The 27942-nt window shown below is 48.1% G+C and overlaps 1 protein-coding gene across 3 annotated transcripts; it reads right to left on the bottom strand.

Annotated features, from left to right (window-relative positions):
- Positions 1-6: 6 nt before the first annotated feature.
- Positions 7-26687, bottom strand: CASP7 (caspase 7). Of its 3 annotated transcripts, none has more exons than XM_064595294.1 (5): positions 26547-26687; positions 20637-20746; positions 1819-1955; positions 1223-1351; positions 7-451 (listed from the first exon to the last, which is right to left on the bottom strand). In XM_064595294.1, the coding sequence occupies exons 2-5, from the start codon at positions 20744-20746 to the stop codon at positions 246-248; spliced, it is 582 nt and encodes a 193-aa protein (XP_064451364.1). In that variant the 5' UTR covers positions 26547-26687; the 3' UTR covers positions 7-245. The 3 variants fall into 3 exon arrangements, with proteins under 3 accessions (XP_064451364.1, XP_064451362.1, XP_064451363.1); XM_064595292.1 differs by lacking the exon at positions 26547-26687 and adding an exon at positions 24080-25546; XM_064595293.1 differs by lacking the exon at positions 26547-26687 and adding an exon at positions 24080-25556 and having other exon boundaries at positions 446-580.
- Positions 26688-27942: the final 1255 nt, after the last annotated feature.

The raw sequence follows: 27942 nt of genomic DNA, 5'->3' as shown, positions 1-27942 counted from the left end.
TGAGAATTTGAAATATAAATACATAATGAATAAAGCTTGCGTCAAATTAGCAAGCAAAGCAAATGAAAATATCACAGTGTCTTAAACCCTCACAACGGCTGAGCTGATGCAAATACAGATGCCAAGCATGGAGGGATAGAAAAACAAAACCTAAATTTGCAAACCCCAACTGAAACAGCACGTACATCTGTAAAGGTGATAGAACCCAAGTCACGCTGTCATCGCTCTGTCATCTTTGTCCTTTTTCAATGGCACTGGCTTTGAAAAGGGATTACCTGAATGAAGAAGAGTTTGGGTTTCTCTAGAAGGCTTCTGCATCTGTCCCCCCTAAAATGGGCGGTCAAGTCCTTTATTGCTGTCACGCCATCTGTTCCATAAATTAAATTTTCTTCCCCGTGGCTTAGCAAGATGCAGGCGAAGCAAGCGGAATTTCTGTGGTCCTCTTCAGAGGCTGCAAGCAAGCGGTTCGAGGATGGAAAGGTTAAGATGTAAGTCCTGCGGGACCTCCAGAGGGTGCTCCGTCCCAGCCTGGTAGTGGCCACTGACTGTCAGACACGTGTGCAGAGGGAGGAGCACCTCTCTGGAGAGAAGGAAGACCAGTGCAGAGAAGTTAGAGACAGGGGATTCTAGAATTCTCACACGGTCTGAAACCTAGATGGGGTTGCCTCGTGAGGAGGTGTGCCCCTCGTGAGGAGGTGTGCCCCCCATGTGGGAGGGGTTCAGGCGGCTGCTGGGAGGCAGCGTCCGGGGGCACTGAATGGGCAAGGCCCTGCTGTTTGTTAGGCCTGCGACACCAGGCAAGTTACGTCACCATTTTGTGCCTTAGTTCCCGTATCTGCAAAGTCTGTTTAAAACATAAACATCTGCAATACAGGGAGATTATTTTTCTCTATCTCTATCCCCACCAGGGAAAGGTTGACACTTCAACTCCGTTCTGGACAGAAAGATACAGACTTGTTCCTTCCCTATGAATTAGCTTTCTGAAATGGAGACTGTTCTGTAGATACCAAACCTATCACTTGCTGTCCTAGTTGCTGATTTCATCTTTTTAGGGAGAGGTGGAAGTTCTGAAAGGCCTCCGCCTGGGCCGGAGTAGCCCAGAGGAAGGAAAGGCTGCCCGGGCTGAAATCGCTGTGTCCCGCCAAGGCGCCCTCCCGAGACCGCTGGCGTGCTGGCCCATCCCGGAGCAGGGAGGAGGTGCGGGGAGGAGACGGGCACGCACCTTGCTTCAGCAGATCTTGCATCTTGGCACAAGAACAGTCATTATGGACGACCACATCAAAGCCCAGGTTTCTGAAGCACTTGAAAAGGGCCTCAGCATCTTTGTCCGTCCCATTTCGGACGCTCATACCTGTGGGAATGAAGGCCATGATGAGCGGTTCCTGGCTGAGTGCCGCCCGCGAGCCGCATCCGGTCGGGCACTAAGTGTAGCCTTGTGGGCTCCGGTCTCAATGCTTCCAAGGTCACAGTTGAAATGAGCAACTGAGATAAGAAGCAAACTCAAAGGAGAAGGTCATTCAGTCTGCCCACAGAAGGTGAGCCTCATCACGGCAACTCTCTGCTTCAGTCGAGACCAAAGAGCGCCCCTCGATTCGTAGCCCTTTGGTCCAAGTCCCACATCAGCGAATGCACGTGGTGGGACCTCAGACTCGAAGCTCCCGATGTCCCTCGTGCCTTCTTCCTGGGCACGTAAAGAGCACTGGGTGGGCGGCTGTCTGCCCCAGCAGATGGGCACGGCCCTTCTCTAATCAAAGTCTGATACAAGCTGAAGATGACACAAGGGGACAGGAAAGGTCAGCCCAGGCCCACAGCACTGACCTGTCTTTTGGTCGAAGTTCTTGTTGTTTATTATGATGCATTTGCCCACCTTCTCAAAATTCATGTTATACTGATATGTAAGCACTCGGTCCTGGGCGGTCTTGATTGATTTCCCCGCGTCATTCTTCTTCTTCTTACTGGGGAAACAGAAAGCCAGTCAGGGGCTGTGGAAGATGTGTGGACAGGAATGGCCTCCTGATTCTACTGCTAGCATGGAAGGGGTGCCCAAGAAAGCTGTAATCTCTGTTAAGAAAAGGCGCGAGGTGGGCAGATGGCTCCGTTTAATTGTCGTATTTAAAACAAACAGGATCTCCTGCCCTAAAACTAAAACAATGAGATCCCCGGACACACCCACCAGCATGGCTATAGGGGGATACGGCACCTGCAAGGTGTCGCTCGTAGCTGCTGGGAATCTCCTTTGTACTTCCATTGTGGAAAACTGGCAGAATCTACCCAAACTGAATTTAAACGCATCCTATGACAGAGCAACTCCACTCCCGGTGATAGACCCCAGAGCAGAGCAAATGTGTTTGCAAAAGGGCCAGATCTATGCATGTGCACAGCAGTGCTGTTCAGCAGGAGCCCCAAGCAGCAAATAATCCAAATGTCCATTTACAGAGCAGTGAATAAACTGCTGAAGATGCATATAAGGAGAAACTATATAACAATGAGAATGAACAAAGCATGACAACACGAACCCAATCTCACAACAATAGTATTAAATGAAAGAACCCCCATTCAGAACACAAATACCTGAGGTCAGAAGTAGTTACATTAAAAAGGGAGGAAAAGGAGCAGCAATTTATTTATTTTTTATTTTTTTTAAGTTTATTCATTTGAGATAGAGAGAGAGAGAGCATGAGCATGAGCAGGGGGAGCGGGAGGGAAAGGGAGAAGCAGGCTCCCCCCTGAGCCAGGAGCCCGACGCAGGGCTCGATCCCAGGACCCTGGGATCATGACCTGACCCGAAGGCAGATGCTTAACCATCTGAGCCACACAGGGGCCCCAAGGAACAGCAATTTTTTTTTAAAAAGATTTTATTTATTTATTTGACAGAGAGAGAGATAGTGAGAGTAGGAACACAAGCAGGGGGAGTGGGAGAGGGAGAAGCAGGCTTCCCGCGGAGCAGGGAGCCTGATGTGGGGCTCGATCCCAGGACCCTGGGATCATGACCTGAGCCGAAGGCAGACGCCTAACAACTGAGCCACCCAGGCGCCCCAGGAACAGCAATTTAAAAAAGGAAATAGTCCCCTTCCAATCTCCCAACACTGACCATCCAGGTACCAAAAGTCTGGCATGGAGGATGGAACATGCAGCATCATTGAGAGGACACAGAAAACAATGTCAAGTGTGAGTGGAAAGCAACCGTGCTGGTCATCCACAGGAATGGAAACTCCACGAGAGAAAAGATTGTTTTTTGATCTGTTCTGAAAAATTGCTGAAGTCCCAATACCTAGAACAATGCCTGGCATATACGTTGCTCCATAAATACTTTTTATAAACTACAGACCAATAACCCTTATGAATACAGATGCATTTTTTTTAAAGATTTTATTTATTTATTTGACAGAGAGAGACAGAGTGAGAGAGGGAACACAAGCAGGGGGAGGGGAGAGGGAGAAGCAGGCTTCCCGCAGAGCAGGGAGCCCGATGTGGGGCTCGATCCCAGGACACTGGGATCATGACCTGAGCCGAAGGCAGATGCTTAACGACTGAGGCACCCAGGCGCCCCGCATTTTTTTTTTTTTTGAGAGACAGCACATGAGCGTTTAGGGGCAGAGGAAGAAGGAGAGAATCCTTTATTTTTTTTTAAGATTTTATTTATTTATTTGACAGAGAGAGCCAGAGAACACAAGCGGGGGGAACAGCAGGCAGAGGGAGAGGGAGAAGCAGGCTTCCCGCTGAGCAGGGAGCACGATGTAGGGCTCGATCCCAGGACCCCGGGATCATAACCTGAGCTGAAGGCAGACACTTAACCATCTGAGCCACCCAGGCGCCCATCATCTGATTTTTAAAAGAGAAATAGCCTCCACCTTCTCCAGACTCTTCCTCCCTACATTTTCCGTCTGGTCTACAGGTGCAATGCCAGCTTTTCTCCATGCTTCTTTCCCCAAGGAGGCAGCACAAACGAGCACTGGGCTGGGACTCAGGCATCTGCCCGCGGGACCCTTCACAGAGCCCTGACCCCCTCTCCTGGAAAACAGAGCCTTCTGTGACCGTCACAGAATGACGTGGCCGATTTCGTGGGCAGTAAATACTCTTGTGGAGTCCTCTCCCTCTCCTGGGCCTCCAGAAAAGCTCAGTGGAGACGAATATCAACAAAGCAAGCTTCTGTAGTGTTCAAGGACATGCTGTGCATGGGGGAAGTAGGATTTACTTTTGAATTTCCTGACAATGACCCATCCCGACGGTTTCCTCTGTGCATGTGGAAAATTATCTGCAGGTGGTCTTTCACATGCACACAAAATCTTCAATCCGTGCCTCCGAAAGAGATGGAAGTGGCTCTGTTATACGCATTTTATAGGTTATAATAACAACTAACACTGGTCAGGGCTTACGAGGGACCAGGACCTCGTTAAAATTCTCCCTGCATTTTCTCATTGCCTCTGGACAAGTCTTTAGCTAATGGAAGGCCACTCCAAGACCCTAATAAGACTTGTATTAAGTCTAACAGGCTGGAGGTCTTTAAGAGATAAAACTCTACTTCTACCTTCTGCAATATGAGTTATTCTGAAACAAACTACAACAGCAGCAACTGTGATATTTTAAAGCTGCCACTAGCCCATCCACAATGATGAGCAAAACAAGACTGGTGAGCATCTTTTATAAGAAAAACTGGCTTGGTTATAAGTTACATGAAAAAAAAAAAAAGGACTCCACTTCTATTAGAATAGATTTAAGAAGTAAACTTTTTTTTAAAGGAATTCAAAAGGGGAACAAAGATATACACCCTTTAAAGAAAATACTTTCCATGGTTACAAAAAGTACCTTAAAATTGAATATGAAATGTGATTCTTATTCCTGGCAAATATTTCAAAAGGGAGGAAATTCCCTTACCTAGCCTGCCGCTAACTTGAACTCTCATTTTCAAAATGATATAAAATATCTGTTTCCTCTTTCTGGATTTGAGTCAGTCAATATTTGTTTTTCCTTCTAACCGAAAGAGCTTTTTGCTAAACCCAGGTCTTCCCAGACCGCAGATACGTATTAGAGAGCGGCCCATTCCATCCCACTGACTTCATCTTCCTAAGAGGCACCAGCCTTGGGAAAACTCCGTCTGTAGCTTAACTTTGGGTAAGTAACCCCTGTGATCAGGCTAAAGCATGTAACTGGAGAGACAAACAAAAGGAAGAAACGATTATCAAGATGCAGAAAGCACCAGGAAAAAAAAGACGGAGACCCGAAGTCCACGACATAATAGATACGTTCTGCTAGAATCCGAGTCCAAGGGATCCGAGTCTGCCCCCTACTAGCTGTGAGGCTTCTGAGCACCCTGTCCTGGGGATTAGCACCCTTTCTGTTCCACTTTTCCTTCAAGACCCCACTGAGATAGGGCACCTGGGTGGCTCAGTTGGTTGGGCGACTGCCTTCGGCTCAGGTCATGATCCTGGAGTCCCAGGATCGAGTCCCGCATCATCATCGGGCTCCCTGCTCGGCGGGGAGTCTGCTTCTCCCTCTGACCCTCCCCCCTCTCGTGTGCTCTCTCTCAAATAAATAAATAAAATCTTTAAAAAAAAAAAAAAAAGACCCCACTGAGAGCAGTGCCTTCACTTCCACTTTGCTAATTCCGGCTGCAAGGCTGCCGTAGAGATAGTAGGAGAATCTCACATTTGGGAAGAGGAATGAATTCCGAGAGGCAGAGCGTTTCAGGGTAGCTGCTACCAGCTGCTTCTGCACACGGGGCAGGGGTCTTGCTTAAGTATTCCTCTTGTGCAGGACACCTAATGCTATCTGCAAACGCTGGTAGACTGGCGAGTCTTCTTCCCTTTTCCCCCGCTGCTCTTCCAATCATCAACCTTTTTTTTTTTTTTTAATATTTTATTTACTTGACAGAGAGAGACACAGCGAGAGAGGGAACACAAGCAGGGGGAGTGGGAGAGGGAGAAGCAGGCTCTCCGCGGAGCAGGGAGCCCGATGCGGGGCTCGATCCCAGGACCCTGGGACCATGACCTGAGCCGAAGGCAGACGCTTAACGACCGAGCCACCCAGGTGCCCCTCCAATCGTCAACCTTAATAGCATGCCTCAATGAAAAGACCTGGCTGGCAGGAATTTGTCCAGCTGGCCACTGGACAAGGTAGATTGGAAGGTAGATGCTTAACCGACAGAGCCACCCAGGGGCCCCTGCATGGGCCCTCTTGACTCTAACCTTCCACTGCTGAGCCCCATGCAGGGCAGAAGAGCCAGCTCGCCCTCTCCTGTCAACAGAACTGGAGGCCTGCAATCAGGACCTGCAGGACAGGTACAAAGATCCAGTTCCTGCTTCCTGGTTGAACCATGAAGGGGAGGGTCTTTAGTCCGAATAACATAGTACTGCAAGAAAGCATGCGGAAGTTTTTCTGTGTCCTGATGTGGGATGATTTCCAGTAAGTAGGTTAAGCATGAAAGAAAACAGAGGGAGCAGGACAATGAGAACAGTATACTACCCTTTGGGAAGAAATGAGGGGAAAATACCGTATCTTTATGTTTGCTTGTATTTGCATAAAGACTCTTGAAGGGTGACATAATGGATAAACCCATTAATTCCAGGGCTGGACTGCTGGTCTTTGAAACCTGGCCCCACCACATAGCTGAGTGATCACAGGCAAGTTACTTAACCTCTCTATGCTTTGCTTCCTCCTTTGTAAAAAGGACAAAATTACACCATCTGCTTCACAGCTTGTGAACAAGTTGATATTCACAAAGCATTTAGAACAGTGTGTGGCCTGCAGTGGATAGTAATGGTATTTGTTGCATATCATGATGAGTGGTCACCTGTGTGATAGGGGGGTCAGAGGCAAGGACAGCAGGAAGGAAGAAGAATGTGACTGTATCTCTTTTTTAGTACATGTGAATAAGTTATTCAAAAGGTTAAAATACAAATTATTTAGTAGTTAAAAATCACCTGCTACAAATGGATTTCATTATCTGGCCTATTTTGAAGATTACTGGAGCCATACTTTTTTGTGCTACTCGTTGAAAGGGTTCCTGAGAGAGCCCATGATTCTGTGTTTCACTGTGATTTCACATGTGACTTGATTCCCTAGTCTTTTGAGCTTCTTCCTCCTCTTTGTGTCAATAACAATGGCATTAATAAATACAGTCATAGTAAGTACCATTTTGGAACACTCACTGCTTTGTACACATGACCCCATAAGGTCTTTACAACAACTGTCTAGGGCACTGGCCCCATCTCATAGGAAAAGATGACATTAGCTTGTCCAAGAACACAAAGCCAGACAGGGGTGAGAGCCCAGACCCACTCACAGGTCTGACACCAAGTCCCCTATGCAGCATTTCTTGCCTCTGTGAAAATCCAGATTCCAGGGCCTTGCCCTAGACTTAGAGAATCAGAGCCAGGCCTCGGTGTCTTCCTGGAGACGCTCACACCCTCTGATGTGCCAGGGCCTCAGCACTAGCCTGTCCTCCCACTGCTTGGGCCCTCTTTTTTTTTTTTTTTTTTTAAGATTTTATTTATTTATTTGAGAAAGAGAGAGAGAGAGCAAGCAAGCATTAGCAGTGGGGGGGGGGGGGGCAAGGGCAGAGGGAGAAGGAGAAGCAGACTTCCCACTGAGCAGGGAGCCCAATGTGGAGCCCGATGTGGGGTTCGATCCCAGGACCCTGAGATCATGACCTGAGCCGAAGGTAGATGCTTAACCGACAGAGCCACCCAGGCGCCCCTGCATGGGCCCTCTTGACTCTAACCTTCCACTGCTGAGCCCCATGCAGGGCAGAAGAGCCAGCTCGCCCTCTCCTGTCAAACACCACTTTCCACAGGAGTGCAGCCTTTGGGACCCTTGGTTGTGGCCAGAAGGTCGAACCAGATACACCTTGGGATGCGCGGCCTGTGGAAGGTGCCCCTCGGCAGCAGTGAGACTGTCTGTGGGGTCGTGTGTATGATTTACAACTTACTGAGAAACCTGCAAGGTCTCCTAGGGGTGCCAGGCAAACAGAACTGGAGGCTGCAATTACTTTAACACCGCAACCGAAATGCTTCCGGGAAATGTCACTCCTCTTCTGCCTCATTTGCAGTGTTTGGAGAGTCCCCTGCACGGTCTTGGTGGCGCAGTAACTGAGTCAGGGGCGGGAAGCTTAGCAATCCCAGCACCAGCAGCTCATAAAGAGTTACTGTCTGTTTGGAAACCAATTGCCAGAGCCAGGCCGATCCTCAGATAAACAACAGGGGCAAGAGCCTCAAGGGCTCCAAAGAGATTGGGCTCATTAATTAGCCACTGCAGAAAGATGCCAACAGTCCAATCGCACGGCAGGTTCCCCCAGGGCTGGGGAACGAGGGGTACTAAGAAGCGTTCAGAGATCCAGATTAGACATTTCTTCAGCTGGTGATCCTCCCCCAGAGATAAGAGCTTCTAAAAGTGGCCATTCTCCTTGTCCTAAGTTCATAGGACTTTTCTGCAGAAGATCCGGGAGCACGTGTGCATGGCCATGGCACAGACCCCAAAAGGGAGGGCGCACAGAGCTTCTTTCAGGACTAGATCAACGGAAGCCGGCCTTTCTCCTGAATCTGACGAACCGTGCAAATGGTGGAGGAACAACTTCCTACCTCCCTACGTCACCGGCAACAAGTATTGTTAATGTTTGTGTAGTGTTTTATGTTTTACGAGGTCTGTTCATAACCATTATCCCGTTTATTCTGCAAAGTATAGATGAGAGGCATGGGAAGACACAGCAAATAAAAGCTGGCCATGGTATGTTTTTTTAAGTCAGATTCTAGTATTTCCCGTTCTACCTGCTCCCCCCCACTCCACCCCTTCTCCTCTGCCTCTGCTAATTCCCTGCTGATAAACCCAGCTTTTACCTTGGCCTTTTTCACTTTCTGAAGACTTTGGCCAAGATTACTATGCTGAGAAGAAACACAGGATTCTTGTTTTGAAATGTGCTATTAAGTACAAGGCTCATGATAAACCAGAACAGTGAATTAAAAAGTTCCAAATCCTCTTAAAAGATCCTGTGTTTCACAATTGGCTACAGATTTTAAAAAATAAATCTGGCCATGAAATCACTGTTCTTCGGGCCAGATAAGCAAGACTGCACTAACCAGGACAGCCTGGCAGAACGACTTAGTAAGTGTTCATAAGTGTGCACTAAAATGCAACGGGCGGTTAATTTACTACAATGCTTCCTAACCTTATCTCTCTTGTTTCTCCGTGTTGTCTTTCCTCACCAGTATGAGCAAGGACCATTATCTTCTCTTCCCAGACATATTCAGATAAGCTCAAATCTCTTCTAGGAACACAGATCATGACAGCATTGATTATCAGGAAGAAACTAGATGATCCTAACTTCTTAGGTTAGAGACCCATTTTGGGGGAACATCAAATTCCACAGTGCGAGGCCAACTCAGTCATTTCAACAAAGTCAGGGGGCAAAAAATTACAACCAAGCTCCGATGGTTATTTATATAAAAAGATGTCCTTGAAGAGCCTAGAGCAACTCATACCAGAAAACATTACAGGATAAAAATACTCTGTCTCCTTTATGAAGAAGTAAAAAACCTCAGAAAGTGCACAATGAATTTTTACAATTCACTCTGGGTGTGAGTATAATTTTCCCCATCACCAGAGTGGATAAATACAGGTTTTTATCCTCTTACAGATCCCCTAGACTGCTTGAGATGTGAATTATACCTTTCTATATTTGGAAGGGGATAGAAACATGCAAACCTGCTACTGTTTATTTTCTAAAGCGTCTCCATGAATAGGATCCCCAGAAGCTCTATCTGTTTGCAGACATTCATCAGCAGGAAAGTAAACACACCACCAGGCACACATTTCCCCAGGGCTGTTTCATTCGGAACTACAGCTCTGGTTTTCGTAGCTGCTTTGTCTAAATATTTTTGGGATGATTCATTCATGGTTTCAACATTTTGAATGGCGGCGGGTATCCCCGACGGTCCTGACATACCAAGGCACAGAGCGAGGCAGAGAGGAAAGGAAAGAGTCAAGGTGGTACCTCGTGTCTCCATCTGAAAGCACCCCCCTGTGCATCAGAACTAGGCTTCGCCCGGCAACTACTGGCAGCGAGTTTCCTTCTTCTCTGTAATAATAAAAACTCAACATGCTCGGGGCTCAGCAGGGGACAGCAGACTGGCAGAGCCCGCCCGGCCCTGAAGGCCCGTGACTGAATCAGCAGTGAACTGCACGCTGGAGTTTTCCATAGGACCATTCACACTGGGGCTGGGAAAGTCACACTGGCCTCCCCCTTCTCTGCTGACCAGCAGAAATGCCCAGGCTCCACACTGCTGCATCCTCCCCACCCCGGGACAGCTCCCTAGAGAAAAAGTGACTTTCTAGGAGCATGGGATCCAAAGGGGGGGGAACCCCAAACATCCACAAAGATGCAGCCAGCAGCACCGTTTTTAAGAGTGAAAACATGGAAACAGGGGGATGGCTAAGCAAGAGACTGAGTGTCATTAGAATAAAATACCACACAGCTATTTAAAGTGATGAGCATGCAGATGGGGGTGACCCACCAAAGTGCCAGCCTACGAAAGGTGGCAGAACAGCACACACAGAAATGGCAAAATATGTAACATTATAGGTAAGTCAATGAACAAAAATAGGAGGTGACTTTGTGGTGGATCAGAGTTCAAATTCTCTAGGTTATTTTTCTCCTTATAAAGGTATTCAAGGTAGTAATACAAATAAAAGACTACAGAGGCAGACCAAATACTTTAATTTTCAGATGAGGCAGATAAACCTTTTTCAGTGGTCTTGAATCAAATGAGTGATCCAGGAGTTCCTACCCCTTCCCACCTCACCCTCCAAACGCAAGGAGGAAAATGTGAACACATAAAAATGAAACACTTATTAAGCAAATGGTTCAAGGATGCTTTTCTCAATTTCTTGGTTCAAGGTCACGGCCAGCAGAAGGCGTGGGGCTGACACCATGACCCCTGGGCACACCGAACCATTTGCCGTCCTCAGGTCTGTGGACAAAGGGAAAACTGTCTCTGCACATTATTTTCTGAAACTCAGATTTGCAAGCATACACCTACTTTGGGAAACGAAGTTGGTTTAAAATAGGCTAGGGAGAAAAAGTCCTTCCCCCAAGCTTATCCACATGCACGTTTCTCTCCTCCCCCCTACACAATGGAACAGAAAGATAGACCTCCGACGATAAAAATTGATAAAAGGGGTGCCTGGGTGGCTCTGGCGGTTAAGCGGCCGACTCCTGACTTCAGCTCATGATCTCAGGGTGCTGGGATAGAGCCCCACGTTGGGCTCTGCCTGGGTGTGGAGCCTGCTGCAGGTTTCTCTCCCTCTAACTTTGCCCCTCCGCCCCCTGCTTATGCACGCACTCTCGGTCTAAAAAAAAAAAAAAAAAAAAAAAAAAAAAAATTGATAAAAGACTAAAAAAAATCAGCCAGGGGTAAATCAAGGACAGAATTCCCTTTCAATAGCCTAAAACTGATGTCTGTATTATGGCTGCAGGCTCCAGAACTTAGAATGGCCGCATTCTGACACACTCACTGCAAGTATCTTTTCCACCTTCAGAGGAACGGTAGACTCTTCATAACAGAAGTGTGTCAGGCCGAACACCCTGAGCCCCAGCAAGCTCGAGGTTTGAGCATGCAAGGCCACACTGTGCATCTCACTTGTGGTCGCATGTGCCCCGGAGAAACGACAGGCCCTAGTTTCACAGTACTTTTCATTCTCTCTCTCTCTTTAAAGATTTTATTTATTTATTTTAGATGGGGGGGAGGAGCAGAGGCAGAGGGAGACAGAGAATCTCAAGCAGATTCCCTGCTGAGTGTGGAGCCTGACGCGGGGCTCGATCTCAGGACCGAGATCATGACCTGAGTGTAAACCAAGAGTCTGACGCTTAATCGACTGAGCTACCTAGGCGCTCCTCACAGTACTTCTCTATAACTAGACTTACTTCTATTTTTTATTTTATTTTTTTTTTATTTTAGACTTACTTCTAGAATAGTGATTTTTTAAGATTTTATTAAAAAAATTTTTTTTTATTTATTTGTCAGAGAGAGAGAGAGAGCGCACAAGCAGGGGGAGTGGCAGGCAGAGGGAGAAGCAGGTTCTCTGCTGAGCAAGAAGCCTGATGCGGGACTTGATCCCAGGAGCCTGGGACCATGACCTGAGCCGAAGGCAGATGCTTAACCGACTGAGCCACCCAGGCGCCCCTAGAATAGTGTTTTAACATTTTTATTTCTATGAAAACCTGATCATTTACTTGCCTTCTTCATTTTCTTTTTTCTTTTAACCTTCCAGCTCACTTTTTCCCTTCTAGGAGAGCAATAACCTAAAATAACTGGAGGAATTCTGCATGTGCGGAGCTTCAAAGTGTCTAGATCCTGTGACCATGTTTTAGAGGTGTGGCTCTCTGCTCCTGTAATGGGCCCTTGGCTCTCTATCATAAAGCCCATCGCCAGCCCTGCTGGAACACTGTCCATCCCTCAGGTGAAGTGAAGCAGAAAGGGAGCAATTTCAATGAAGAATTAAATCTGCTGACCCACTTGGGTAGGAGAGAAAAACTGCTCTGCTGGTGGATTAATGTGGTTGAAAGGCTCCATGCCACTGTAGTCGGGACCGGCACTTGATATAAGGGGTGGAGTCCTGGACCCCAAGGTAGACCTGGGTCTCGGGCCCGTTCTTGCTGGGTGACTATGGGTAAAGAAAGCACTTTACCTCTCTGGTCTTAACTTTCCTCGACCGTTAGAGGAAGAAATTGCGACATATCACGTTTTCAGGAATCTTCCAGTTTTAACATTACAGTAGGAGGTTTTCCTCCCCCTCAGGAAGGATCTAACAGTTTCTTCCTCATCAGGCTATTCAGCAAGCTGACAGTTATTTTATTCAAGTCTCACAAACAATCCCATGGACAGGTATTCATACCCCTATTATGCAGAGGAGAAAACTGAGGCTCAAACAAGTCAAAGGACTTGCTGCTAGTCCCTCAACGAGTGACTGGGAGGCCAGGACCAGAACCTGGGAAGTCCACCTCAAATACAACACTGAACCTTGAGTACTGTTTACATACAAATTTGGGAGACAAGCATCCGGTATTCTATAGCCTGAATTCAAAGACTTCCTTTATGGAAAAGTCAACTCCCTGGATTTTATTTTAACATTCCTTTTCTTTGGGGGGGGGTCCTGGCTCTTTGAATCAATGGGTGTGATCAAAGAGCTTTTGTTTAATTTGGAACATATTCTTTGGAATGAGCTGAAGGTCTGCTCTCTTTGTCCTTTTCTCTAATTCCAAAGCATTGCTTCTGAAACACCCTCCCCACCAAATGAAAAGACAGGCTGCCTGGGTCTTTCTTATAATTATACAAATACATATTTTTATGGGGATCTGTTTACATATAACACTTAGCTGGTGGAGAAACCCGAGTAGCAACGGAGGAGAAAGAATCAGAAGCCAGTGGCCTTCAATATATACACTCGAGGAGCACAAAGTCCAGAGCACAGAGATGACACAGAGCAGAAAGCCCATGGGCTCTGAACGAGTGCCTCAAAAGCTGGGAGTTTATCAAGTTTTGAAAATGAGGCTTTTCTCCTGCCCCCTTCGCTTGGGAAATGGAAGGATAAACACCCCCCCTCTGCAGGGAGGCAAAAGGTTCCACCAAGATCCCAGGGAAATCTGAGTGTGTGAAATCTGTTTGCTACTTTGCCTTTTTATTTCCTTTAACAGGGACTTTGAGCAGGACCGAGAAAGGCGCCTCTGATTTCACAGCTCACGTGTGCCCGAGGGAGGACATGCAGGAGGCTGCTGGGTGAGGCCCGGCCTTGTACCTACGGTGGATCTCAGTGGTGCCACCAGGACCAAACTCACCCTGTCCATGGGCCTCCACCCCCGTTCCAAGAACCTGCACTTCGAGACCCGGCCTGATCATCACTTTCACTGTAGCTTGGCCCTGGCAGGCAGGCTCTTCCTGTCCCCTGGTAACTCCACTTCCAACTCCTCTGGCTCTCTCTTCTCCTCCTTCCGCCTCCTCCCCTGCCCCTGCCTCCCACAGTTCCCGGTACACTACAATTCAGCAATGAGCTCTTTGCAGTCATTTCCGTAGCCATGCCTAGACATTTAATAAGGACCTGAGTTCACATCCAGGGCAGGGACCAGGCTGCGACCTTGGATGGCAGGTACCTCGTGCCAGGTGCTAAGGTTACCTTTACTTTAAGAGGAAGCCCTCTTCGCGTGCACAGATGATTCTAGAACTTGTTCCATAAACTGTGGTTCATAATGAATGCCGACGGTGCACATACTGATTTCTTCTAAGTCTTTTCTGTTTACAAGTCCGGACACTTTTATGCATTTTAAATTAATATCTTGAATATTTTTCCTTTGGGGCTTCCTGTGTTTTCCAAATGTTCTTCAATAATCAGGGTATTAGAAAACATTTTAATAAAATTGTTTTGTTTTTTTTTTTTTAAAGTAAGTTAAACAGCCAGGTTTACTCAGGGCCCAATGGGTTGGAAATAAAACGATGTTGTGATGCCATCTAGTGACACAGAGGCAACAAAGCCAAGGTAAGTCTGAGAATTTGGAACTACCTGGGGCCAGTGAGTCCTCCCAGGCTGGTGGGGGGCTGGTGGGGAGGAGATGTCTTTCTTGTTTCTCAGAATCCTTGAGGTCCCCAGGGGAAGGCAGGTGTTGTCAATTAGAAACGGGCAGGGGGCACCACTGTCCTCCCCCCCCACCCCCACTGCCTTACCTTCTCCTCCTTGGAGAAGGGAGCTGGGGACGGGACAGGCTGTGTAGGGTGCCTGCCATCAGGGGTGTGGAGCACCCGAAGTAGCCCGCGATGCACCCACACACCTGACATGTGGGATACTTCAGGTCCCGCACTCCGCAGAGGGGACCACGGGAGGGGCTGCCTCACCTCCCAGACTTGCTCTGCTGTATTCAGGTCACCCCCATGAGTTAAATTCAGCAGAATAAACAATCCCTTCTAGAATCTCAAGACACAGCTGAAGGCATAGGCGTCGACCCTGTCAACGGGCCAGGTGTGACCGTGGACACCCACTCTCTGCAGCAAATCACACTGTTTGGAGTCTCGCCCCATCACCCAAATTTGTCATGCACTCTTGCGCAGCAAAGCCAAGGCAGCAGGAATGTTCAGGGAAGCTATGAAAGGTGGCAAAACGCTGGTGCCCTTCTGTCATTATGACAATAGAAATAGGGATTTCATCACCCCTTTCTCTAGCCAGAGGACTCAGGGGTCACCAGATGACTCCCATCTTCCATGGAGTTCAGGTGCCACTTTCCTCAGCGTCTCTCCCCTCTCCGGCCCTTCTTCCTTTTGGTCACAGAGTCCCGTTGCTTCTACCTCTTGCCACCTCTGGGGCCAGCAGCTCCGCTCCACCTGCAGCATTTCAGGGGCATCTGGCCAGGAGAATTGCAACAGCCCCCTCTTCAGGGCCTGCCTCGCACTGCAGCTCTTTTTTTTTTTTTTTTTTTGGTAGGTATAGTTGATCAATTCACTCTACTTTTTTTTTTTTTAAGATTTATTCAAGAGAGAGAGAGAGACAGAGCACGGGGGCGGGGGGGGGCGGGGCAGAAGGAGAGGGAGAGAGAGAATCTCAAGCGGACTCCACGCTGAGTGCAGAGCCTAACATGGGGCTTGAACTCAGGACTCTGAGATATGACCTGAACCAAAACCAAGAGCCCACTGCTTAACCCACTGAGCCAGGCGCCCCTAAGTCACTCTAATTCTTAAACTCTGGTGACTTCCTTGTTCTTAGGATCTATTCCAAATCTTTAATGTGACTTACAGACGAGTCCTTCTAAAATCTGGCCTTTGCCCATTTCTCCTGTCTCCTCTTCTGGGGTACCTTCCACATCCCACATTCCTGCCAGCATACATCACCCTGATCTCACACACCAACCCCCCTTCGCCATCCTCCTCCCCCCAACAAGTCTCAGCACACATCACATCTCCGGAGGGGGGAGCTTCCTTCACCCAAGACCAGTCCGGGTCCCTTTTTCAATCTTATTCCCCCAGCACCCTGCTCTGCCCCACCTCAGTTACCTGTTGCATGCCTGCCTTCACTGCAGGAATGTGAGGGTCTGGGGCTGGGGTCATGTGGATCTTGTTGACCTTGTTTCCAGCTGCAGCTCTGGGCCAAACACAGAGCCTGGCATTTTAAGGCAGCAGCTGAGAGTCCTCATTGAGAACTTGGTGTGAGAGGCAGGCGAATGCAGGTTCAAATTCACTAATCAACTATGGGACTTGGTACAAGGGGCTTAACTTCTCACTGTTGCTCCACAGATATTTAATGAATGACTGAAATAATGAATTAGTGACCCAAAATGGCACCTGACATTTTATTTATTTATTTAAAGATTTTACTTATTTATTCGAGAGACAGAGAGACAGAGAGCATGAGAGGGGGGAGGGGTGGAGGGAGAAGGAGAAGCAGGCAGGGCTCCCACCCAGGACCCAGGGATCATGACCTGAGCCGAAGGCAGACACTTAGCCGACTGAGCCACCCAGGCACCCCAGACATGGTTAATTTTAAAACCACATGAAAGAACCTTCTATCTTACTTAAGTAAATAAAAATGAAAGGAAAAACCTAAATTTTAAGGGTACATCACAAATTCTGGTAGTTTATTTGAGTTGACTGCCTCCTTGGTAGGTGGCCTGTGCATCACAAATATAGGATTCGAGTCCGATGCCCAGCGAAGGCAGAGAAAATAAGCAACTAACAATTCATAACCTGGAAGAATAAGACATTAAATTGCCATTTACTGTAGCAAAGTATTGTTTAATAATTCAACAGTCATTTCTTATAATCCATACAACTAAAATCAACAGTTTCTAAATCCTTAACACGACTTACAGACAAGCCCTTCTAAAATCTGGCCCCTGCCCATTTAATTTAATTCAAATATTTAGTTGGAAAATGGAATATAATTCAAGTATTTTGCAAGGATAATTACTGTTTATTTTGATAACATGAAGCTTGAGGTCAATGTCAGCCATGCTATTAACAAAAAAGTACAGTGCACTAGAATACAGAAGACTATGAGGGCTTATTGACCTTTCCAAAGGACGTAAGGCGGTAAAAAAACCCCACATCACAGACCATACCTATTTTTGCAAAATGATGCATCCATAAGGCAGAGGTCTTCAAACAAGGCACTCAAAAACCTTCCAAGGGGTGCAGACACAGGCAGCTTTAAGGAAATGAATGATCAGATCCTCAATTTCTGTACGTATTTTTCCTAAAACTGGTCGGCCTGAGATGCTGCCTCCCCTTCCTCAGTTTCCTGTCTCCCACTACATGGAAAAAAAAGCAGAATCTCATCCATCCTAAAACCTCCACATCCTCTAACAAACAGACAATTCAAATATCAGTATCTGTGGGTCTCCCTGAATGAGGCACCACGATGGGCTTCCTATTTATATAAGAGTCTAATAAGGGTGAAGGATGGCATTAGAAATGGGGCTGTTTGGGGCCACGCTGGGCTGTTCCAAATTCAATTATATGTTTAAAAATATACTAATAAAGAAATATATGTAGTAGAATGAAATGGGAGTGATGTGGCTTTTATATGACTGCCTTTTTTACCCCCTGATTATTTCCAAAGACTATTACTTTTAAGCTAGAGTTCTGTGACAGCAAAGCAAATAAACACTGATTCAGGTACGTAAACACAGCACTGGGCTTTCTTTGTGCCATTTCCTTTCTCCTTCCTTCCCTCTCTCCCCACCCTACCTCCATCCATCCATCCATCCATCTATCCATCCATCCATCCATCCACCATCCTCCAAGAATTAGAAACAAGACGGTTGTCATACGGATGCCTAATAACACATTTGCTGAACTGAAAATGGTATCAGACCTTCACTGGTTGAAAGCAAATCTGGTGAGGCTGATTGGTTTAACAAGAAGGACTGGCTTTGTCAACTGGAATACAGAACAGACATTTTACATAAGTGAAGAGCTACATTTGCAGCTCTAAGGTGTTAACAATGAAATATTTTAAAAAGCAGATAGTTTAAAATAAGCATTTTACCAAAAAAGGGGAAAAAAAGAATACTGACAAATGTTTAACATTGCTATTTTAATTATCTTATCTCTGTCGGGAATATTTTGGGTTACATAAGTTGCCTCTAGGTAAAGAGGAACAGGTTTAATGTACGGTTTTGGGAGAAGTTTTGATAAAGCCTTTTGAGTGTACTTCCCAGGAAGGAAAAAAAATAAATGTTTCTAAGGGCTGAATAACAATTCCTTTTGTAAGTCAGGTAATTTCTAATCATTCTCAATACAATTGCAGAAGGACCTAATTGATTTGTCAGTTTTTGGCACAGAACTTAGAAGGAATTCAAAGAATTAAGTGGCATTATTATAACAAAACTGCTGCCATCCCATGTAGTTATTCATGGTTTCTGAGCACTTCTACCTCTAAAAATGACAAATAGGCAAAAGAGGTGATACTGAACTTTCTTATTCTAGCAGTGACTATTATTTGTCCATTTATTTGTAAACTAGCTTTTTAAAAGCCTGCTTTCCCATTATAAGTTGGAATTTAAATGCAATTTTCGTTTCATAATTATTTTGGTAAACAACAATTTAATAGCACTGACGATTTATCAACATTTGTTTGGACCTACTGTGAATTAATAATAGCCGGGACATAAACTTAGTCTAGGAGAAATTATTAGTAACTCAATGTAGGAGAAATTTCTTTTAATACTCATGATACCTGGAAAAAGGCCTTAAAATTTATGCAAACGTATACACGCACACCTATATGTTACAGAGATGCACAATGAGGTGATCAATAAAAGATTTCAAGTAACTAAACCCATTATAGCAGAATAAAATACTGTGGGGGGAAATAAATGGAAAAACAAGACTTCGAGGAAAAAGAAACAACAAAAATTCTAGCTATTAAAGACAGCTTGCTCGTGTCCATTTTTAATGGAGAAATGTGGTTATAAAACTCCTGTGGCCGCCGGCGGGGCGCCTGGGTTGCTCAGACGGTTAGGCATCTGCCTTCAGCTCAGGTCATGATCTCAGGGTCCCGGGATCCAGTCCTGCATTGGGCTCCCTGCTCCACGGGGAGCCTGCTTCTCCCTTTCCTTCTGTCCAGACCCCCCACTCACATTCTCTCTCTCTCAAATAAATAAAATCTTAAAAAACAAACAAACAAACTCCTGTGGCTTTAGATTCCACTGCATACATATAAACAAGTGATTTTTAAATGTCAATAGTTAACAACACACCATTGGTTTTCATAATTTCTGGGAAGTACACCAAAATGTTTTTATAAAGACTTGTGAAATGGCCATTACACAGTTCCCCTTTTCTCTGCCACAACAGGTAACCCGCTTTACCCAAAGACTCAAAGCGTTGGGAAAACTGAAATATTCTCACATCCTTTGCAACTATTTGACAAGAATTTCTGTGTCACCTTAAAATGTATGAGTGCACGCGTAGTTTTACAAGATCACTTCGCAGCTAAGTGAGCGAAACATTTTATGGCCACTGTTCTAAGGGGCTTGCACTGGGGAGGGGTTTAGCTTGGATCGATTGATCTGATGGCTTTCAGAAGTTCTCAGGGGTTGGAGCTGTATGTTCTGATCATTTCCTCGGGTATTCTTGACCCTAAATGGCCACCAAGGCCAATGGAATTCGGGTCCAGGATGTTGGGGGTCTCCCCACTTTTTCGTCTTGTGTGGGATGGTATGATCCCAGGGTCTCTCTGGGATGTTGCAGGGAGCCAGGCTATCCCCCCATCACCCACTCTTCCCCTCCTGAGCACTGCTTGGGAGCACTCCCTAACCTCAACTTTTATCTCTGTCACTGTCCCTCCCAGGTGGGGCTTGGCTTAGGAGATACCGAACAGTCGGATGTTTCTGACCCACAAAGCACTCCAGCTTCTTGCCAGGAAGCCCTACTGCCTGCCATTCCATGACCAAGGTTGAAGGGAGATAAGGGGCTCCTCCACGTCCTTGCAGCCCCACTTTTAAATGGAAAGCACAGGAGAACTGTTGAGTGGTGCTGGTACTGTGTACGTTCTAATCTCAGTTCCACCATTTACAAACTGTCATCAGAGAGGCAAGCTAGTAAACCACTTTGTGCCTCAGTTTCCTTACCTATTAAGTGACGATAACAACAGAACTATCTCCTGAGATTATGAGAGCTACATGCAACACTGAGCTGGCATACAAGAATGTAATAAATGAAGCTATTATTATTATTAAATGCAAAATTTAGAATTTTAGAAGTGAACTCAAGAAAAGACAAGGTGAGAATCACTAGACAGGATGCTTCCCTCAATGGACTGCTACCCTAAAACCTCCTGTCCCGTGTCCCTGGATTCTGCCTTTCAGCCAAACCTGGTCCCAACTGGCAGCAGCAGCCTATATACTCTGCCTCAAAGGAGGCCGGCTGCAAACCAAGCCACGGAGCAGGAGACCGACCCCTCCAACACCCCCCCCTCCCCCGGCTTGGGGCTTGCCCCCAGAGACAGGGAGTGCACACGGGAATCCTAGTGTTGTCACAGACAGCTGCCAGGATTCTGTGCAAATCTTCCACGCACAGCACAGACCTCCTGCCCAGAACGTCCCTCTCCTGCGATGGCAGGGGCACGGTGGACTGAAGAGGCCCAGGGCAAGGAAGGAAACTTACCTGAAGAGTGATGGGACAAAGAAGGACCGGTCTGGCTTAGCATCGACTGCATCTGGGCTGCCTGCGTCCCCAGCTGCTTGCTCCGCACCACAGCCTTGATCGCTTGCCATCTGGAAGGAGAAAAACCAACCAGACCTTTGGTATTTAGTGGCATCACTAGCCTCAGGATATTTTTAAGCAGCACTCACTAGTGATACAGTTTTTAATTAAGCCTGCAGGGGAGCAGTCTTGCATGTTTAGGCTCCAGGGTTATTGCACCAACAAGTCATTCAAATGCTTGAGCACCAACTTTATTTCCGGCAGAGTTCTAGAGATGGACGAGAGACAGCAGCAAAGGAAACAAAATCCATGCCCTCAGGGAGCTTCGCATTCTGCATCCATGGTTTTGTTAAAGGTTCCCTGTGTCTGAGAAGCTGTGGGAGGTTGGTCAAGGTTTATACTGACAAGAAACTCTCCCTGCATTCCTGACAGGTTATAAAGTGCTCATCCTTTTCCTGGCATCACTCAAACCTAGTTCAAACACAACAGCAACCTGGGGTATAAAGCTGTCTGTATCAGATTCTTTTATTTACCAAGATAGATTTCCATCAAATTATTTTCCTACTCAAGAATCTTCAAGAGATCCCTATGATCTAAAAAAAAGTTCAAATGTAAACCCATCTCCTTGGATTTTAAGACCCTTTGTTATCTAGTAACGGAGTCTGCAAACTATGGCCCACCACCTGTTTTTGCAAATAAAGTTTTATTGGAACGCAGAGTTACCCATCTGTTTACATATTGTCTATGGCTGCTTTCCTGCCACAACCAGAGTTGAGCAATTGTGACACAGACCATGTGGCCTGAAAAGCCTAGAATATTTACTACCTGGCCCTTTCAAAAAATGTAGGATCTCCTACTAATCTACTACTCCCTCTACTTTAAAGAAGAAAAAATAACAGTAAGAATAGAAACTGACTGGGGAACCTGGTGGCTCAGTCGGTTGAGCGTCTGCCTTCGGCTCTGGTCATGATGATCTGGGGGTCCTGGGATAGAGCTCCGCATCGGGCTCCCTAGTAACTTGGTGGCAAGTCTGCTTTTCCCTCTGCCCCTCCCCCCTGCTTGTTCTCTATCAAATAAATAAATAAATAAAATCTTAAAAAAGGAATAGAAACTGATTATTTACATGCTAATTGTTTTGTAAGCATTACCTTATTTAATGCTCTCAATAATGCTGTTAGACCACCCCTATGATCACTGCTTTTTGAGATGAGGTAAGTGAGGCTAGAAAAAGTTATATAGCTTGTTCCAGGCTACATAACTAGTAAGTAGTAGGACCTGGATCTGAAGCCAGCAGTATGCACCCCAGAGCACCTCCCGCCCTTTACCATCACACCATGTAGCCTCTCAGTGTCCTTAAGCAGATTATGATCATTTCAGGTTCTGTCAGGGTTCATAGTTCTCTCTTTCTGGAAGTCACTACCCACACATTTGCTGGACATGACATCTCTGCCCAGCTTGCTGAGAATCAGTCTTCACAATTCAGCTTAAATGGCACATCCACAGAGAAGTCCACTTTGATTACACCTATCTCATCAGCTCCCCCCACCCCCATTCTCTTTGCCTTTTATTTTCATTCTGCTTATTGTTTAGCTCAAACACAACAGTTCCAAGTTCATCATGGCAGAAGCACCCAACACACAAAAGGTGCTTACTGAGTAAATATTAATTGAATGGAAAGCTGGAAGAAACCAATGGCCCAAGGGAAAAGAATCAGCTAAAAGTGATGCAGCTGGTTGGAAGCAGAGCCTGTACTAAAGCTGTTTTTCCTAAATCAAGTCCTGTTTCCTTCCCAGTGAAGGGCTTGGCTTTCAGTAACAACGGAAAACCCCTCCAGAGTCCAATTTCTGCTGCTCCCAGTCTCCGATCGATCGCAGAGTGGGCCACAGTGGACAGGCGCAGGTCCTCATTCCTGTTAGGTTCACCCAGGGATGTTTTCACTCAGTCGGAAAACAACAAGGCATACAGAACACTTTGTGCCCCAGAGCACAAGTAAGGACTTTTGGAGGTGGGGAGGAGAAGGAATCCAGCTTGAGGGGAGGCGTCCAAGATGGCTAAGTGCTGACCTGGAGGCCTTGAATTCTGAGTGGCATAATCACGTCACCCTGCAGCTTCCCTTAGGAGTAACTGGACAGTGAGGAGAGAACTGAGAGGGAGGGAGGGAGGGTTCCCCCACCAGCTCTCTACAATGACTGTGAGAAGCCAGGTGGTCATCTTGTTTCTCAACACCCAACAAGGGTGGTGTCCAGTTGGTGGCAGTTAGATTTTTCAGATTAGAGTGCAAAATATTTCCTGAAAACAGAGATAACCCCATCCCCAGATCAGAGAAGCATAAACCCAGGCACGCAGAAATACTCAGTAGTTTTTATTTCATCTCCTTTATATAGATTTAGTTACTTTTCCATGGGGATTGTTGTTAGCAAAGCACAGAAATATTTTCAAAATTAGCAAGGTAAAGTCAGACAAAATCCATCAGAAGAGGACGCTCCCTTTGACATGTGGTATTTAAGCCTCGGGCCTTTTGGGCCTTTTGCTAATGCTAAGTCTTCAAGGCTGAGTCTAGGACATACAATGATAAAACAAGGTGACCAATTTTTTTTAAAAAAGGACAACCCTAAGGAAAACAGCTCCTAAGAAAGCCAGACATTGTTTCTGATGCTGGAGGGCAGTGCTGAGAAGAGTTATAGCGATTCCTCTTCTTCCATTCAGTGAATATTTACTGGGGGTCTGACACATCAGGCTGGGTGCTAGAAGCTGGGGACACAGCTGGGAGCACGCTGACCTGGTGCTGCCTTGATGGGGGACAGGCTTTGAGAAAATGATGGCACAAATGTTGAGCTGCCACTGTGGTGAGCACCACGAGGACCCACAATCTGTGGCCACGCCAGGGGACCCGACTGAGCCTCGGAGGAATTAGGGAAGGTTCTCAGGGGAGGAGATATCAGCCCTGAGGTCTGAGAAGGGGAAGCCAAGAGGGTGGGGATGGGGTTCTGCAGGCAGAGGGGAGCTGCATACATGCTCCATCACAGCAGGGGTGCAGCTGAAACTCCTTGTCCTTCCCAGCCACATGGAGGGGACTTTGGACTTGGAGACATAAAATTCAGGCTTATTTCTATGGTTTAGTGGTGGGAGGCTTTCCAGAGCTTTCCTTCCAAACACTAGGCCACAAGGGTCTTCTGTGTCCCCACTTCCTAGACAGTGGGAACAGCAAAACATTCAGTGACTTTCTGACTCCTAGGAGGCTGGGCTTGATTTCTGGGTAAAATCAAGTTCACCCAGAACAAGGGTGCTGACCCAGCGGGGTGCCTAATCTTGGCCACATCATTTCAGTCAAGCCAAGACTTGGTGTTGACCCCATATTTCCACTCATCCTCAGATCCCACCAAGAAAATCCAGGCCGATCTCACCTCTGCTGTGCCTGGCAAGGGCAGGCCTACTGTTGTTCTCTGGTGTTTGTCCCCTTTGTAGGGCTCAGGTTGCCAAGAGCCGTCAGTCACACAAGGGCTACTGCTCATCCAATGGCACATCTGTCTTCCGTTAAACATGTCTATCTTCTCTTTAAGTGAATCAGTATGTGATGCACAGAAAGCATGAGCACTGCCAGGAGCTCTAGGTAAGCGTTCTACGTTAGCTATTGTCATTCTTATTGTCACTAGTGTCCACGAGGACCCTATCTGCAGGCTGAGAGTGTATCTTAATCATCCTTTTTTTGTTCCAGTCATAGAAAAGTGCCCAGTACACAGTGGGCACTCAATATACATATATATATATATATATATATATATATTTTTTTTTTTTTTTTTTAAGAGAGGGAAGGGGGAACTGGCAGAGGGAGGAGAGTCTTAAGCAGACTCCACGCCCAGCACTGAGGCTCAAGCAGGGGTTCCATCCTGAGATCACGATCCGAGCCGAAATCAAGAGTCGGATGCTTAACAGACTGAGCCACTCAAGCGCCCCAATAAATATTTCTTTATAAACATTTTAACTAAAACGTACTTAAAATGTTTAAATCATTCAGTGCCCTGAATAAATTGTTGATAAAGGTGAGACAACACAACCAAGTTGAGAGCCCAGTCATGGGAAGAGCAGATCAGGGGTTAAACTGGCTCCTCCATCTATTAGCCATGGGGCCTTGAACAAAGTGCTCAATCTCTTTGAGCCTCACCTTCCTCATCTGTGAAATGGGAAGAGAACGATGCCTAAGTCACAGGCTGGCTGAGGATGAATGGAAAAATGTGCATAAAGTGCTAAGCACAGGGGCGCCTGGGTGGCTCAGTTGGTTAAGTGACTGCTTTCGGCTCAGGTCATGATCCTGGAGTCCCTGGATCGAGTCCCTGAATCGAGTCCCGCCTCGGGCTCCCTGCTCGGCAGGGAGTCTGCTTCTCCCTCTGACCCTCCCCCCTCTCATGTGCTCTGTCTCATTCTCTCTGTCTCAAATAAATAAATAAAATCTTTAAAAAAAAAGTGCTAAGCACAGTGTAGCACATTCTAGATGTTCAATAAATATTCCTCATTATCACCACTGTTGGCAGATGTCAAGACTAAAAACATTCAGCTGTCAACCTTCACCCATATTTTAAAATCACATCCATATCTTAAGCAGCTTTTGTGGAGAATGAAAAAAAAATTCCTCTAGTGATTATTTCTAAACACATTTTAACAGGCGACTGGTACACACTTCTGGTAGGAAATCACTTCCCAGCTATATCCTGAACTGTTTTTTTTATTCCCCCATGGTGGAGAGGATGGACTCATTGTAGCTGCTTCCTCTGAAAAGTGACATAACACAGCCTGTACCCCACTCTTGCCCCAGTGAAGACAATCTCCCTAAAGGCTCAAAGAGAAGCAGCCCTCCAGCAGCCCTGGATAGAGGACCTCCACCTTTCACCTTTGGCACTTGGAGAAAGGGCTCTCCTGGCACTCGAGTCCCCCCCCCCCCCCCCCCCCCCCCCCCCCCGTCCCCAGGGGCTCACAGCACTGCTAGGAGGCTGGAGCCTTCACACCATATTGCAGAAGAAACTTCGGTTTCTTCAGAGAGTTTAAGTATTCTGCCCAGGGCCACACAACTAACAGGAAGCAGAGGTGAATTATGAACCCAGGTGAGGGCTGCCTATGGAGGCTGAAGGCCAGGCGCCCCTGAAGGAGGAAACAGCCTGTAAGTAAGCAAAGTACAGGCCCACGTAGTCCACCAGAGCAGAGGCCTGGGAATGACTCACACAGAATAACCCACAAGTGATTTTACTGCCCCATAAATGACGAACTTGAATTACAACGGTGAAAGGTTGCAAGGTCGCCTGTGGTCCTGCCTTTTTTCACTTCCTCCAGGAATCTTCAGGAGCCCCAGCCAGGATGACAGTTGCCTCCGGCACACGGAGCCCAAACGGAGGCACTGCTATATGCACCAGTCACCACCTCCTTCCATTCTCGCAGCGACCCTCGGCCCGCCGTCGCCTCCGTTCCCATTTAACAGACAGGCACAGGGAGGACCGAGGCCCACAGCCGACAGACGGGCGCGAAGATCCGCGCCCAGGGCTGTCTGACACCCGAGCGCTCGCTGTCAGCCCGGCGAGATCACGATCCCCTCCCTCCGGCCTCAATCCGCGCCCCCTCTTGCAAATCCGCGGCCAGCAGGGAAGGAGAATGAGCTGAGCCAAGCAAGCGGTGCCGGGCCCTGTCCGCAAAGTTTCAGAGCAGGCCAGCCCGGGCGGGGAAGAGGGAGAGAGGCGGAGGAGAGCCGGCCGGGGGTGGGAGGGGCGCCGGGCTGAGCGAGACGGAGGCCGGGCGGGGGGGGCGGGAGGCCGCGGGCGGAGGGAGGGAAGGAGCGCGCGCGGCCGGGCCCGGGCGGGCGCTAGCGGAGGCAGGGGCCGAAGTTACCGTGTCCTCGGCGACCGGGCGGCCAGGCGGCCAGAGCTGGCGTCAGTCTCGGTCCCTCCGCGGCGAGGGTCTGGGGCCGCCCCAGCGAAAGCGAAACTGGAAGGCCCGGCGCGGCAGGAGGCGGAGTCGCGCGGGGCAGTCTCCCGGAGCCGGCCGGGGCTGCGGGCGCCGCCTCCCGCTCGCGCTGGTGCGCTCCCCGGAGTGGCACGCGAGCCCAACGACCCGCTCCAACGCGCGCGCCGTCCCGGGAGGGCGCCCCCTGCAGAACTGGTCGCCGGGTCTGCACCGTGGTCCGCGAGCGTCGCCCGGGGGAAGGCGCCCTGGCAAAGTTGGCCGCGCACCCGGGGAGCGCGCCGGGGACAGTTTGCCGACAGCTCTGCGACCCCGACGCCGCGCTCACCGGCCCCGGGAGAGCACCTTCTGCATCCCCAGCAGCGCTCGACGTGACCCGGGAGCGCGCTCTGCAAACCGGCCGCGCGCACGCGGAAGAGCGCGCTCCGCGGACTTCTGGGCGCTCGACGACCCGGCGCTAGCCAGGGGCGCCCCTCCTTCTCTCCCGGCGCTGCTGGCCCCCGTATGCACCTCCGCTCGGGCTTCCGCACCAGTGCCGGGGACCCAGTGCCACGGCCGGAGGGCTTTTCCCCAGTCAGGCCCCAGACCCCAATCTGTGCTGTTGGCGCCCCAACCCTGGGGAGGGAGGTGCTCGGCGCCCGCAGCAGCTGGAGTTACCTTCTCCGCGGCCGGGCTTCTGGGGCCAGCCGTGGGGTCGCCGGTGGGCTTCCGGTGTCCACTCTTGGGGGCGCCTCGATTTGCGCGTGGACGGTAGGACCCCGAACTCCTCTCTCTCTTAGGCGAGTTCCCGCCTCGCAAGTCGGCGAAGTTGTCTGGAGGAAGCGCCAGAATCGGTCCCGCTATATTTATTGAGAGCCCCCAAGTGTCAGCCACTGGGCATGTGGCCGTGACTTAGTCTAAGGAGCGAGGGACCCTGCACTTCCCGCGGCCCACCTCGCTCCTACCCCTCCACCCCCGCAATCGTGTACGCACGGCCACACGCACACGTGCGCACCACTCACATTTTTGCCTTTCTTCACCCCTGGGCCTCCAGCCCGCGCCTCCAAAGCCTTTCTCTCCAAGGCTCCTCAGGACAGCAACTAATTAACTCGGTCTCGCAGCGGTGTGACTATCTGAGAAGAAATTACACTTTTATCCATGCCAGAAATAATTGCTTTTAAAGAACTTTCAACACCTTGAATGCAAAGGAAACCTTCATGGCGTGAGATGGGGCAAGAACCGCATCTTGTCTTTGTGTTTGCTTGCTTTAGCCTGGGCCTCAGACTTCAGTATTGTCTCTAGAATCTCGCCAGGTAAGGACACTTTTGGTTTAAGGAAGACTGGC

Source organism: Mirounga angustirostris, unplaced genomic scaffold (genome assembly GCF_029215605.1).
Source record: "Mirounga angustirostris isolate CCGP_5_RB_7025 unplaced genomic scaffold, mMirAng1.0.hap1 SCAF_6, whole genome shotgun sequence".
Lineage (NCBI taxonomy): Eukaryota > Metazoa > Chordata > Mammalia > Carnivora > Phocidae > Mirounga > Mirounga angustirostris.
The sequence above is the reverse complement of the archived record's forward strand: the minus strand, read 5'-3'. Positions and strand labels throughout refer to the sequence as shown.